General features: G+C 38.5%; 1 protein-coding gene across 5 annotated transcripts in view; it reads right to left on the bottom strand.

Moving 5' to 3' along the window:
- Positions 1-14408, bottom strand: part of Chd2 (chromodomain helicase DNA binding protein 2) — a 137140-nt gene that overhangs the window by 95694 nt on the left and 27038 nt on the right. For 3 of the 5 annotated variants that reach the window (XM_008852336.3, XM_017802979.2, XM_017802977.2), the window contains 4 exons: positions 14185-14271; positions 12530-12591; positions 4631-4738; positions 1669-1809 (listed from right to left, as the gene is read on the bottom strand). In XM_008852336.3, coding sequence (XP_008850558.1) covers positions 1669-1809; positions 4631-4738; positions 12530-12591; positions 14185-14271 — 398 coding nt within the window. The remainder of the gene's footprint in view (positions 1-1668; positions 1810-4630; positions 4739-12529; positions 12592-14184; positions 14272-14408) is intronic. The other 2 variants (XM_008852337.3, XM_017802978.2) reach the window with 1 other exon arrangement.

The raw sequence follows: 14408 nt of genomic DNA, 5'->3' as shown, positions 1-14408 counted from the left end.
TATAGATTTTCCATTCAGGAGATTCAACCTTTATATATTCTTCAAGCACTGCTGTGATCGAAGATAACCACAAGAAGGCTAGCTCACACTTCAAAAGAAACACACTGCATTTTTACTGATGTGAGTAAACATGATATAGAAATCTACAAGGACACTCTTTTTTAGTATAACTATCCAAATTATAAGAAAGACAGAAAATTAACAATGAAAGAAAAAATTGCTGTTATTTCCGACAAAAAGAAATTAATATTCCTAAGATTAAATATTTCAATCCAGCAATTTTGTCTGCCAATAACAAGAAAATAAAATTTTAATTAACCCAAACTGCTAAGAATTTTCACTCACTCTTTCTGATTAAAAAAATATAAATATAGTTGATCAGAACTGGGGAGGCTGAGGGCAGAAAGGGCCCGGGGCTGGTCTGAGTTATAGAATGAATTTCAAGATAGCCTGAGCTATATACTAAGTTGCAGAATAGCCAAGGCTACAAAGAGAAAATATGCCTCAAAAATATCAAAAGAAAAAAAAAAAAACAAACAAAAAAAAAACAAAAAGCTTTTACAACACAGTAACAAATACCATGGAGTATAGGTCAGTGGTAAAATATCTGCCTAGCATAAGCAAAGCCCTAGGCTTAACCTCCAACATCACAAAAGAACTAACTAACTTAATAGTTTAGGAGTCATATAAAAGAGAACATAAGTCAGGCATGGTGGGGCATACATTTGATCCCAGCACTCAGGAGGTAGAGGCAGGCAGATCTTTGTGAGATTGAGGCCAGTCTAGGCTACATACCGAGTTCCAGGCCAGCTGGGGCTATATGGAGACCCTGCCTCCAAACAAACAAACAAACAAAAGAAAGAAAACATAATTCTAGCTACAGCACAACAAGAAAATGGGCTACAGGCTAGAGAAATGGCTCAATGGTTAGAAGCACTGGCTGCTTTCTTGCAGAGGACCTAGGTTCAGTTCTCAACACCCTCATAGCAGCTAACAACCATCCATAACTACAGTTCGTCTTCCACTCTCCATGGGCACTACACACAAGTGTTGCACTTACATACATGTAGGTAAAACACTCATACATATAAATTTTTTTTTAATTTTTAAAGAGGAAAAAAAGAAAATGAACTAAGCAATACACTACTAGCATATTAATAAGAGCCTAGTCCTAGTTTTAAATTATTAATCAGATACATCAGACAAGAAATTAATATCTCTAGGGCTGTTTTGCCATTTCTAAGTAGACCAAAAGAAACATGTATATGTTCTAAAAGAAATTAAATGAACTTCCCATTCTCTATAGGAAAAAAAAATTATTTGAATGTATCTATGTCTTTCACTATCAATTAATATTTCATATCCCATTACTAAAGTCTGACAGACAAAATGATTTTACCCAACTGTCAACAGATTCACTGAGCCTCAGAAAGATTTGCATGAATCAAGAGTAATTCAGAAGTGAAAATATAATTTGAACTCATTCCCGAACAACACTATAAAATGAAGATCGTGCCAGCAGAGTAGGACATAACCTCGAAGCAGTTTGAAAAAGTTACTGGTATGCTTTCTTTCTCCACTGGGCTCAGTACTATTCTTTTTCTGAGGATGACCAGATTTCTGAGAGCGACTTGAGCACACAGGTTGATATTTTACATATCAACTGACCTCACGTTTTTAGCAGCTCTTCGACGAGTCTGCCTTTTGGGAGCTTCATCATCGTCCTCCTCATCATCAGAGGACTCCTGCTTTTTTCTTTTTCCACGCTGAGTCTTCGGTTGTTTTTTGACTTGAGATTTGGGCACTGTTCTACAATGAAGAGAGAAAAACAAAGCAAAGACTATTTTTAATCACTTAGTATGTATTTCAAATCTGCATCATGGTTATTTCCCAGAGCACTAGCACATACAGAGAATTTACTGGGGGGGGGGGGGCAGGCAAGAGATTAGACCTATGATCTGTGCATTGGTTTGAATGAGAATGTGTCCAGGCTCTGAACACTGGGGTCCTCAATGGATGGCAGTTTGGGGAGGGTCATGGAACCTTCAGGAGGGGTGACCATGCTGGATGAGGCATGTCACTGGGGGTGGGTTTTGACAGTAGACAGTCCCACTTCCAGTTTTATCTCTTCTTGCTTTTATTCCTGCTTTAAGATGTGAGCACTCAGCTCTCTGCTCTGGCCACCTCCGCTGCCATGACTTCCCACCTTGATAGACTCTTACGCCAAATAAATCATTCCTTCTCTAAGTTGCCTTAGTCATTGTGTTTATCACAGCAACAGAAAAGTACTAACGAATACAACCTGGGGCCCCAGCACTAAAGTAAAAGCAGGAAGATCAGGAGTTAAAGGTCTGCCTCCACTACATAAGATCCTGACTCTAAAAGAAAAGAAGATGATTCCTAATGATGCTAATGTGTTTCTCATACCTAGCATAATGAACCATAAGAAACGATCAAGGCGTCAACAAATAATGGGTAAAATCAAGAATCAACCCAAGTGGAACTTTAGTCTTAAAGCTTAAACTTAAGTGGAGAACAAAACTCAGAATTTCCAGTCGGTCCTGGTGGTAAACACCCTTAATCCTAGCATTCCCTTAATCCCAACACTCAAGAGGCAAAGGCAAGCAGACAGATCTCTGGGAGTTCCAGGCCAGCCTTATCTACAGAGAGTTCCAAGTCAATATTGGCTACATAGTGAGACCCTGTCACCAAAATCAGAACTCAAAATTTCCCTAACAGAGCTAGAAGCAAGTACTATGTCCTAAAGCCAAGATTTGGTAAATTTTTCTATATATAGCCAGAGAGTAAATATTTTAGGTTTCGATGGTAAAGACAAAAAACTAAGGTATGAGTACTTTTATAAATAGAAGAAATATATTTTTCACAAAATTTTCATTGACAAAAGTTCTAAAGAAAAAGGATTTTTGGTGATGATTAAAAACAATAGAATTCTTGGGAAAGTAACATTTCACTTAATAAGGGCTCAAATTTAATGGTATTATCAAACTATAAATAATAAATTTGGGACTGGAGAAATGGTTCAGTGGCTAAGAGCACTGACTGCTCTTGCAAAGGTTCAATGCCCAGCACCCACATGGTGGCTAACAACCATCCATAACTACTGGATCTGATTTCTTCTGACCTCCCCAGGCATTGCATGACACAGGTACACTTAACTCACATGCACGCAATACATTTATCACATAAAAATAAAAATAAAAATAATAAATATTTTTTAAAAGAAGTCATATTTGAAAAAAAATAATAAATGTTCACCTATAAAAATTATTAGCTTTCAGCATAAAAAGGTTCTGGGTGTGATTTGATCCCATTCTAAGCAACACTTCAAGATAAACTTTGGGGACTCAGGAAATGGCTTTGGTGTGCAAAGTGCTTGACACATAAGCATAAGGACCTGAATTCAATGCCCAGAACCCACATAAAAAGCCAGACACAGTGGCATGTATTTATAATGCCAAAAATGGGGAACAACAGGTTCCCTAGGCTGGCTGGCTGCCAGCCAGTTCCCAGCAAGACCCTATATCAAAAAACAAGGTGGGGAGTACCTGAGGAACAATCCCAAGATTGAATTCTAGGCATGCATGCACACACACACACACACACACACACACACACCTGCATACATATGAATACACAATTTTCTTCAGGCCTGTCTATCTTCTGCCTTCCTTTGTTTATCATCAGTATCTTAAGTTGTCACCTGTTTCATCAAAACTTCCAAAACTTGATGCCTTCTCAGTCTATGTCCTTCTCTATATAAGACTCTGCTTAATATTATACACATTATATGAAAATGGTAATAAAAAATATGCTTTCTATCTTCCAAAGAGTATTTTCAGCTTAAGAAATTAGTTCTCCCAGGGGCTGGAAAGTTGGCTCAGCGGTTAAGAATACTGGTTGTTCTTGCAGAGGACCAGGGTTTGAATCCCAGCACCCACATGGTAACTAATAACTGTAGACAACTCCAGTTCCAGGGGATCCAACACCCTCTTTTGACCTCCACAGGCATTGCATGGACATGGATGTATTTATACACATGCAGGCAATATCCTCATACACTTAAAAACAAAACAAAACAAAACAAAAAACATAATTAGTTCCCAAAAGGAACTCGTAACCTAGCTATACACACAAGGAGTTTTGTTGTTGCTGCTGTTGTTGTTGCTGTTTTAAAGCAGAAGATCCAGCTGCACAAACCATATACCCTAAACAGACTGTCACAAATAAGAAAAGATCTCCACCATCAGAGAAGCTGAATAGGAACAAAGCACATTATATGCATGTATGAAAATGCCATGAAGAAGTCCATTATTTTGTATAACTAATACATGCTAATAATCATTTTTTTTAAGTCCCATGGTAAATAAGGAGGAGAGAATATTCCCTGTCAGAACTACATCCAAGCACACATTTAAAAAGATCTAAGTAGCCCAGTCATTTAAACACTTGAAGACTCGGGCTAACACAAAGTGAACCATGAATATCCAAATCCCTAAACAGGAACACCTGCCCTGAATAAAGCACTTCTTCCAGAAGACTTTATATTTCCCTGTGTAATGAAAATTAAGCTCATCCAAAAGCAGAGACTTAGTAAAAACAAGCAAAGCACCTTCTGGGGACAGGTCGTTTAGCTTTTACTTTCTTTTGCTCTGGTTCACTCTCTGCACTGGTGCCTTGCTCCTGTTCATCTTCTGAGGGTTCCCGTTTCCATTTTTCTCTGTGATCAAAAGCAAAATAAAATAATTTTTTTTTTCTACAAGAATTCTTTAAGCTAAACAATCTCACAAAACAAATCTCAGACTCATTTTCTGGAAAGAAGAACATGCCTATTTCAGTTATACTAAAAATGTATTTTAGGTCTAAATTTTGGTTGCTGCTGTTATTTTTTTTTTTTAATTACCTAATATCTATCCTACTTCAGCTCTGGTAAGAAAATAAACATAAATAAATCTATTTTCAAACCATCTGTTCTTGAGGAGAAAAATGCTGCGAATCACACTGTATCTTGTTTATCACTGTGTCACTGACAAGATTGAATCTGTTATACAAATTATATCAATGGTTCCCAAATTTTATCATACATCCCAACCACCAAAAGGACTTCATTAAAGAGATTTCTGGGGTCTTGTCACATGGTTTCTAATTCAAAAACTATGATCAGCAAAGCTTTGAATTTTAACAAATTCATACAAGATGCTGATACTGGATATAGATGTCTTTGAAAATCATTGAGAGAGGGGAGAGGGAGAGGGAAAGAGAGAGAGAGAGAGAGAGAGAGAGGAGAAAGAAGAGAGGGAGAGGAAAGAGAAAGAAAGACACAGAACACTTCATATTTTGAAGGGCTGGGCAAGTGCCCTCCCACTGACCTATATCCTCAGTCTTATAAGAAATGTTTTAAATCTTGAGAATATAGTTAAGGAAACAGTTCATGAATTTTTTTTTCAATGCTGAACCTATTACCTAACCAAATAATCTGTTCTGTTCAAGATGTAGTTTTTTAGTAACTAACGAAGTAAATGTTCTTTTGTTCCAGGAGAACTGAGAAGGATTGAAGGAGCTATAACCTATAGGTATCCTTCCCCAAACAATTTTAGTCAACTTAAAGGCTAACCAGAACGTCACCAAGACCTGGCTCATTCTCACTTAATAGCAGCAAGAGTTACCCAATACCTACTATTTGGAGCTTGTGGGGGAGGGGATATTTTCATGAAATGATAGTGTAATACTTTCAACATACATTATCCAAATTCTATCAGCACTGTGTATTTTCATGTCCATATCTCTGGTAATCTCTAACTCCTTGCAAGTCTTGCCTTTTGGTTCACCTTTGTACAGAGATGAGCACAAAGGTAGGTAAATGAAGACATCCTTAGTTAACTAAGTCATCCTTAGTTAACTAAGGAACAAGTCATATATCTCTTTCAGCCAGCCATGTAGGATACTTTTGAAGGGAGACAGTAAGACATTAAGACCTGCTATCCATGTCTCTTTAAAACAAAGACTTCCTTGTTTTATCTATTCACACTCTGCTGCCAACCTTGTTCTGCTCCCTCAAGGTCTGGTACAACAAAGAAGTCAGATGCGGTGGTGAACTCAAGAGTTCAAAAACTGCCTTGGTAACATGGAAGATTGTCTCACAAAACGAACAATGAAAAGAGAACCTAAAGAATACAAGGTGACTGCCAAGAAGGTGGAAAAAAAAGTGTCCCTGGTACATGAGGGACCGGTACATGAGTCTGTAGTCTCCCTAGGACTGTAAAATAAGTCCTGAACCATTAACCCTCCAAAGGAGATCACATGCTGAAAAAAAAAAAAAAAGCCCTCATAGGGAGGGTACAAGCTTCAAAAAACATGCACTTAAAGGTCAAGGGAACATACACCAGTTAAGAAAAACCCTGAGTCAACTGATTAGAGTTAGAGTTCTAACTGATAGAACTCCCCCAGGAGCTGAGAAGCTGAGCAGGGCCACCAATGTGGTCCACTGCTAAAAATACAGTAGACAAAAATGGCAGCAAATGCTGAGAAAGTATTTTAGGGCTAGAGTTTTCCAGTTAAATTACTAATTTATAGATATCCAGAAGAACCTGGAATCTCCCAATATAAGAATATAGAAGAAAAAAAAATTTAGAAAAACTACTGCTCTAAAGCCCTCCTCCCAGAAGAGGAAACTAAAGTCCACTAAACAGCTGCCAGGCTACACAGCAAACCCCCATCCTTAACTCTTCTCTACCATAACACACAGAAGACCAAAAACCAGGAAAAATCAAAGTCAGCATTACACATTCCAGGAGAACTTAGAGAACTAGAGATTTTCAAAGTATGTATTCGAAACTGACCACATTAGGTTTTAATGTTGAAGAACAGAGAAAAGAAAATTATTTGTCTTGTTTGGTATGGTTTTTTGAGACAGATTTCAGTATATAGCCCACCACACCTGGTGCACAGAATGATTTAACAAATGAAACTGCTACCTACTTACCAGCATTGCTAGCTTCTTTTAAAAAGCAAGTTTTGGGACAACTCCCCCACTAAGCCATATACTCTAAGTCCCACTGTGGTGAAATGGAGTCTTAGATAAGAACCTGAGTAAAAATTATTCCACTTATCTAGCATAGAATTATTATCTAGCATAAGGGACCAACAGAATTTTTGCCAATTTTCTGAGGCTGGGTAAAATAACTACCAAAATTTAACTAATGACATTCTAAGGTAATGAAAACAAAAGAAGTTAACTGGGTACAGTTATCCATTGTAAGAAAAAGGTAGAGCTGGGCATGGTGGCACACACCTTTAATCCAGGCAGAGGCAGGCAGATCCCTATTGAGTTTGAGGTCAGCCTGGTCTACATATGGAGTTCCAGACAAGCTGGGGCTACAGGGAGGCCCTGTTTCAGAAGGACCAAAAAGAAAAAAGGTAGAATATAAACTCAGAAGACAGGTAAATCAAATCTTAGCAAATATAAAGCAGGCATGGAGGCACTTTTAAATATAATGGGCCTGAATTTTGGCCAAAAGTTGCAATGGCTAGCTACTGAACATCTCTAGATGCCTAAAGAGAATTCCTTTCTCTATTGTATTTTATTTTTATGTATATGAGTGTTCCACCTGCATGTATGTAAGTGCACCATGTACACGAAATGCCCAGGGAGGCCAAAAGAGGGTGTCAGATCCCCTGGAACTAGCATTACAGAAAGTTGTTAGCTGTAGGTGCTGGAAACCAAAACTGGGTCCTCTGCAAGAACAATCAGTCCTCTTAACTGCTGAGCCACCTCTCCAGCCTCCCTTTCCTCTGCTTTAGAAGTCACATCAGGAAAAGAGGAAAAGAGCTTTCAGTAGTTGTACTCAGGACAGAATGCCTTTCATCAACAATTCTATTCTAAAACTACTAATGATTTAATTACATTATGTCACAAAGGTGTGGCAGGTTCAAACCATAGGAATAACTATGATCTCACACACACACATACAAGCCTCCGCATAGCTAGGCATGGTGGTGCTCGCCATTAATCCCAGCACTTAGGAGATAGAGGCAGGCGGATCTCTGTGAGTTCAAGGCCAGCCAGGTCTACATAGTGAGTTCCAGGCCAGCTGGGGGCTACAGGGAGAACCTGGCTCAAAAAGACCAAAGGGGAAAAAAAAAAACAAAAAAAAACAAAAAAACCAACTCTGCATAATAATGACTAAAGTATTTTAATATTGTTTGGAAGGAATTTAGAAGCAATACGTAGTATCTTTATAAGCACTATTAGGAAAATGAATCCCCAGAATTCCTACTCAACACTGACCAAATGTGGATAATGCTAATAGGTACTGATTTTTTTTTCTAAGTTCAATGATTAAAGCAGTATAAGTGGGTTAAACAACATTCAAAGTTTTATTTGTATGACTTTTAAGTCAGGGTTTACAATCTTAAATACCTACTAGGGCCAGGTAAAAACTAAAAAAAGAATGAAATGATCAAGCCCATCACTATTACATGGATCAAGATTGACAGATTTTTCGCAAAGAAGCTAGAAATAAGAGATTTTCAGCCAATCTCTCCATTTTCTTTTAAATTTATCATTGTACATGGGTATGATGTGTATATGTGTGTCCATGTGCCATGGTACACATGTAGCAGTCAAGAGAAAACTTGTAGTGTTGGTTCTCTCTTTCCACCTTTACATGGGTTCTAGGGATCAAACTCAGGTCATCAGTCTTATACAGAAAGTGCTTTATTCCCTGAGCCCTCCTGTCAGTCCAGTCACTCAAATTTCAATGTTGATAACTGGTTCAAAAAATAATGGTCCAGCTCACTGTGCTATGTACTTCTTCCATGCTTTACAAACATAATACATTTTATGACTCAGGGGAGATAAGTCTCTTTATAATCCTAAAAGAAAAAAAAATAGTCCCTTTTAAAACTGCATTCTTAAAAAATATCAACGCTGGGGCTAGAGAGTTGGTTCAGCAGCTAAGAGTAATGGCTGCTCTTGCAGAGAACCTGGGTTTGGTTTCCAGTACCCACATGGTGGCTAACCATCCATAACTCCAGTTCTAGAGGATTCGATGACTTCTTCTGACCCCCTGGGGCATTGCACGATAGGAGTACACTTACATACATGCAGGCAATACACTCATACACATAAAATATATATATTTTTAAATACCAATGTTACTAGGTGTGGTGGGGTTCATATCTTAATTCTAGCTTTAAGATAAGGCACGAGTATTGCCACAAGTCGAAGTCCTGGGCTACATGCTGAGTTCTAAATCATCCTGCACAAAGACTGTCTCCAAAAAAAAAAAGAAAGGCTATGAACTTGTTTCAGATAAAAGAAACCTGATGAGGCTGGAGAGATAGCTCAGTGGTTAGGGGTTAAGAGCACTTACTGCTCCTGTAGAGGACCCTGGTTCCGGGGGATCCAATGCCCTCTTCTGGTGACTGTGGGCACCATGCAGGTACACAGTGTACATTCATGCATGCAGGCAAACACTCAAACACATAAAATAAAAATAAATATTTTTTCTAAGGGAAGAAGAGAGGAAGGGAGGGAGGAAGCTGACAACTAAGTACAGCAGCTTCCCTAAAGTGGATTCTGTAGCAGTGGTGAAAAAAATGGGTCAACTGAGATACATTAGTGCAATGCTTAAAGTTTATGTTGAAACTACATTGCATGTGCCAATGAAAGACAATATATACTTAAGCATTTGGGAATAAATGGTCAGGATGTATGAACTTTAGTCTCAAATGGTTCAGAGAAACATCCCTGTATATATACAAACATACATAAACAGGGGCCCCACAACAATGAAGAAAATAGGACACAAGGCAGTAGTTACCATGAATCCTGGAAGACGGCAGAAGGCACTCTATACTACTTTTATTCTTACAACTTAAGTTTGACATTGTTTCCTTTAAAAACAAATCTGGGGCAAACTGGAGATGGCTCAGCTATTAAGACCACTGGCTGCTTTTGCAGAGGACCTGGATTCAGTTCCCAATACCCACATGGCAGCTAACAGCCATCAGTAACTCCAGCTTTTTTTAAAAAACCAAGTTTGGCAGGGAGTATAGTCCAGTGGTAGATGCATGCTTAGTTAAGATGAGGTCCTAGGTTCAATGCCCAGTACCCGCCATCAAACACACTAAAATTAAACTAAAATTTAAAAATATAGCTAGGTATGGTAGCACAGGGCTTTAATCCCAGCACTCAAGAGGCAGCAGCAGGCAGATTTCTGTGAGTTCAAAGTCAGCCTGGTCTATATAATGAGTTCCAGGCCAGCTGGGGCTACTGGGAGACACTGTCTCAAAAAAACCAAGATAAATAAATTAAGTAATTTAATTTTAAAAATGTATTTAGCACTTAGGAGGCAGAGGCAGGTGGATCTCTGTGAGACTGAGGCCATCCTGGTCTACATAGTAAATTTCAGGCCAGCTGGGGCTATAGGGAGACCCTGTCTCAAAAATAAATAAATAAATAAAACAAAATAAAGGTTGAAAAAAAAAAAAAAAACTAATGATTACAGCCAGTTATGGTGGCACAAACTTGCTATCTTGGCATTTTGGAGGTGGAGGCAGGAGAATCAGGAATTCAAAGCCAGCCTAAGCTACACGCCAAGTTTAAGGCTAACCCAGACTACATGAGACCCTGTTTCAGAATTCCAAAAATAAGTATTATCATTTTTAATGAACATGCCAGGAATACTACCACATTCCTTTCATTTTATCATCAGGAGGTGAGGCAAGATCACCGTAAGTTTGAGGCTAGCCTGGGCTATACAGTAAGACCCTGTCAGAAAAAAAAAAACTTAAGTATCTGTCCAGAAGCCAGGGGGGATGACAGATACCTGTAATCTCAGACTCAGGAGGCAGAACCAGGAGGATCTGCCAGAAGTTTAAGACTAGCCTGGTTTATGCAGTAAGTTTTAAGCAAGCCCTATGTTCCAGGTAAGAGTGAGACTCTGTCTCAAAACAGCAAAACATGCCGGGCATGGTGGCACACGCCTTTAATCCCAGCATTGGTCTACATAGTGAGCTCTAGGACAGCTGGGGCTACAGAGAGACCCTGTCTCAAAAAGACAAAAAAAAAAAAACCAAAACATAAAAAAATAATTGGCTAGGCACAGTGGCACACACCTGTAATCCCAGGACTTGAGGTAAAATCAGATAGAGTTCAAGGTTGGGCTGAAGAGATGACTCAGTGTTTAAGAGCATTTAACAGCTCTTCCAGAAGACCCAGCTGCAGTCCCCAACACCCACATGGCAGTCAACAACCACTTATAACACTAGTTCCAGGGGATCCAAGGGCCCTTCTGGCACTGCCAGGCACCCACAGACATTGCACACACAGGTGCTCTTACATATATGCAGGCAAAACACTCATACACATAAAATAAAAATAATTTTTAAAACATTTTTAAAGAGTTCAAGATCATCCTCAGCTATATAACAAGTCCAAGACCCTGTCTCAAAAACCACCAAAAAACCCAGTAAGACAGCTCTGCAGATAAGGACTCTGCTGACAACTATGGCAATCCCCAGGACCCACGTGGTGGAAGGATGGGCTCTAGCAAGTTATCTGATCTCCATGTATATGACCACACACACATACACACAAAATAAAAGGGTTTTTGAATTCTAAGAAAAATTTTAATCAAAAAAAAAAAACAGAGCTAAGATTACAGCTCAGTGATAAGTGCTTGCCTAGCACATGAGACCCTAGTTCAATCCCTAATACTGCCAAAAATAATAAATAAAAAAATAAATAATAAAAATAATAATAATAATGAACGCACACATATAATTTGTTATAAAGTATTTTAAATTGAAGCTCAAGAATTAAAATCTTCTGGTCTCTGAGATCTAATAAAACTACATGGAGGGGATGGCTCAGTGGATGGCTCTTTGCGAGGACCTGGGTTCAATTCCCAGCACCCACATGGAAGCTAACAATTGTTGGTAGCTCCAATTCCAGAGGAATCAGAAGCCCTCTTCTGACCTCCCCAGGCACTGCATGACACAAGTGCACTTGAAAACATACAGGCAAAGCTGGGTGTGGTGGCACACACCTTTAGTCCCAGGCAGAGGCAGGCAGATCTCTGTGAGTTCAAGGCCAGCCTGGTTTACATAGGGAGTTCTAGGCTTGTTTCACATCAAAATGTAGCCCTAAACAATATTAATTTTATCACATCAATATAAAAACAAATGAAAATGAATGCTTACAAATTTAAAATTGTTCAATAACTAAATAGGCCAAATGCCTATTTAGTAGTTATGCATATTTTTAAGAAAAAAAAGTATCTGAGCTAATTGGGCTAACCAGACATAAGAAGCTGAAATTTGCCTTCCAAGGGCACTGCCCAAGCATATGTGGAAGGCTTCAGTGCTTAGCAGAATCCTGGCAGGGCAGACAGTACCAAGCTCCTAAGAGACCTGGGACAGACTGAAGACAAAACGAAGGTTGTCCTAGAAATGAGGACATGTTCAGAACTACCGTATTAAGTAATTTCCCCCATGAAAGACTTACTGTTTTTTCAGCTGCCTCTGGCCTCTTCTTTTTGGGCTCCCACTCTCAGACCCGCTACTTGCCTTCAGTGTGTGAGGGGGGAAAAATGATTACAGACTTTAATTCACAGTGAGATTTTAGACAGAAAGAATCCTAAGTACTTTTGGTGGAGCTCACTTTTCCCTTGGAGGTCTCTCCCTTATAACCAAGCTATCTCTAAAGCCAGTCAGCTTGACACCTAGAATAGCAAAATCCAGTAAAATTTTCTAAAATGTTAAATGTTCTGTACCTACAATGTCAAACACAGTAATCCATCAGCCATGTGACTACTCACTATTTGAAATGTGTCTAATGGGACTGAGGAATTGAATATTAACTAGCATCAATTCTAAAAACCATATGTGCTAGCAGCAACCATACTGGATGCTGCAGATCTAGAACATCAAATGAAAACACCACATTCAATTGAGTGTGCCTTAAAGGCAGTACCTACTGATCTGTTCATTTCAGACTCAATTACAGAACATCATCAATCAAGAGTGAAAAGATAATAGTGTTAGGCAAAGGGAAAATTATAGTCATAGACATTTGAACATTTTTTCCCCAAAAAATGATGCAAAATGGCACACTATTCCTATTGCTATTAATCATGGGTCCTACTAAGACTGTATTAATATATAGAACAGGAAACAATCTATACAACTGTATGATTAGATATAACAAATATGGCTCAGACACTATGGGAAAGGGAAGCGCAGGCAAAGCAGCTCAGAAGTCACTCAACATCAAATGCCACAAATGCAATGCAGGTATTAGGGTGAATTTGATTTTTAAAGTACATTTACTAAAAGCCCACAGCCAACTCCCTAACCTTCAGTTATCAATTTGTAACTTTAATCAGAAGAATGTTATACAGCTAAGAACAGCAAAGTCCTTCTAAGGCAGAAAGGACATTTCACTGAGACAAGAGTATGTCTTCAGAATCTAGTATATAAACCCACTACAGAGAAAAATCCACAAAAATATCACACAATCTAAGAAAGGTCAAATGAGTCTGATTCTATAGATATGTGAATAGCAATTTCAAATATGCCCAGTGGTAGAGTGCTTGCTTAGCATGCACAAGTCCCTGGATTCTACTCCTAGCATCATTAGCAAAAAAGAAAATAAACAAACAAACAAATCTTAGTCAATCTCTCAAAATTAGATAGGGAATAAATATATCTCACACTAAAATTGAGCTAGGAAATCTAACTTACATAATTTAAATATAATAAAAACATTAAATTGAGCACTCCTCCTGTTTCCTCTCTCTGGAATAAATCCAAAGCCACTTCCATTGTTCCACTTGTTCAGCAAACAAGTCATTCAGTCAACAAAATACTAAACTTCTGAAATAGTAAACTTGTTACAATCAATTACACTCTGAGAAATGTAACTTTAAAAAGACAGAATACTGTACAATACTCTAATGAAACTTTTACTATTATGTATTTGGGTAATTTTTTACTTAACTTACTACTTTATTCACCGAAAGCTCATGTTATTGTCATTTTTAACTGCCATTCCTGAAAAGCTCAGTCCTGTTAATGGTAATGCACACCAGTCAGTCACAAAGGATGAGTGAGGTAAGATAGGGAATTTAAATATAACCCCTCCAAATGTTTCTTTCTTACCTCTTCCTTAATATTAAATCGTGATGGTTCTTGTCTGCTTCGGTTTGATCGCCTAACCCCATAAACATCAGGATATTCTTCCCACATCTGCAAAAATCAATAAATTGTGCATGAATCCTTTTTTTTTTTGGTGTGTTGGTGGGTGGGGGTGTGGTGTGGTGGTTGTTTTTGGAACGGGGTCCCCCTGGACCCCCCACGGGCCTGGATTTTTGTTATTCACCCCG

The sequence above is a fragment of the Nannospalax galili genome, unplaced genomic scaffold (assembly GCF_000622305.1).
Source record: "Nannospalax galili isolate Female #2095 unplaced genomic scaffold, S.galili_v1.0 scaffold63, whole genome shotgun sequence".
Taxonomy (NCBI): domain Eukaryota; kingdom Metazoa; phylum Chordata; class Mammalia; order Rodentia; family Spalacidae; genus Nannospalax; species Nannospalax galili.
This window is presented reverse-complemented; position numbering and strand designations above follow the sequence as displayed.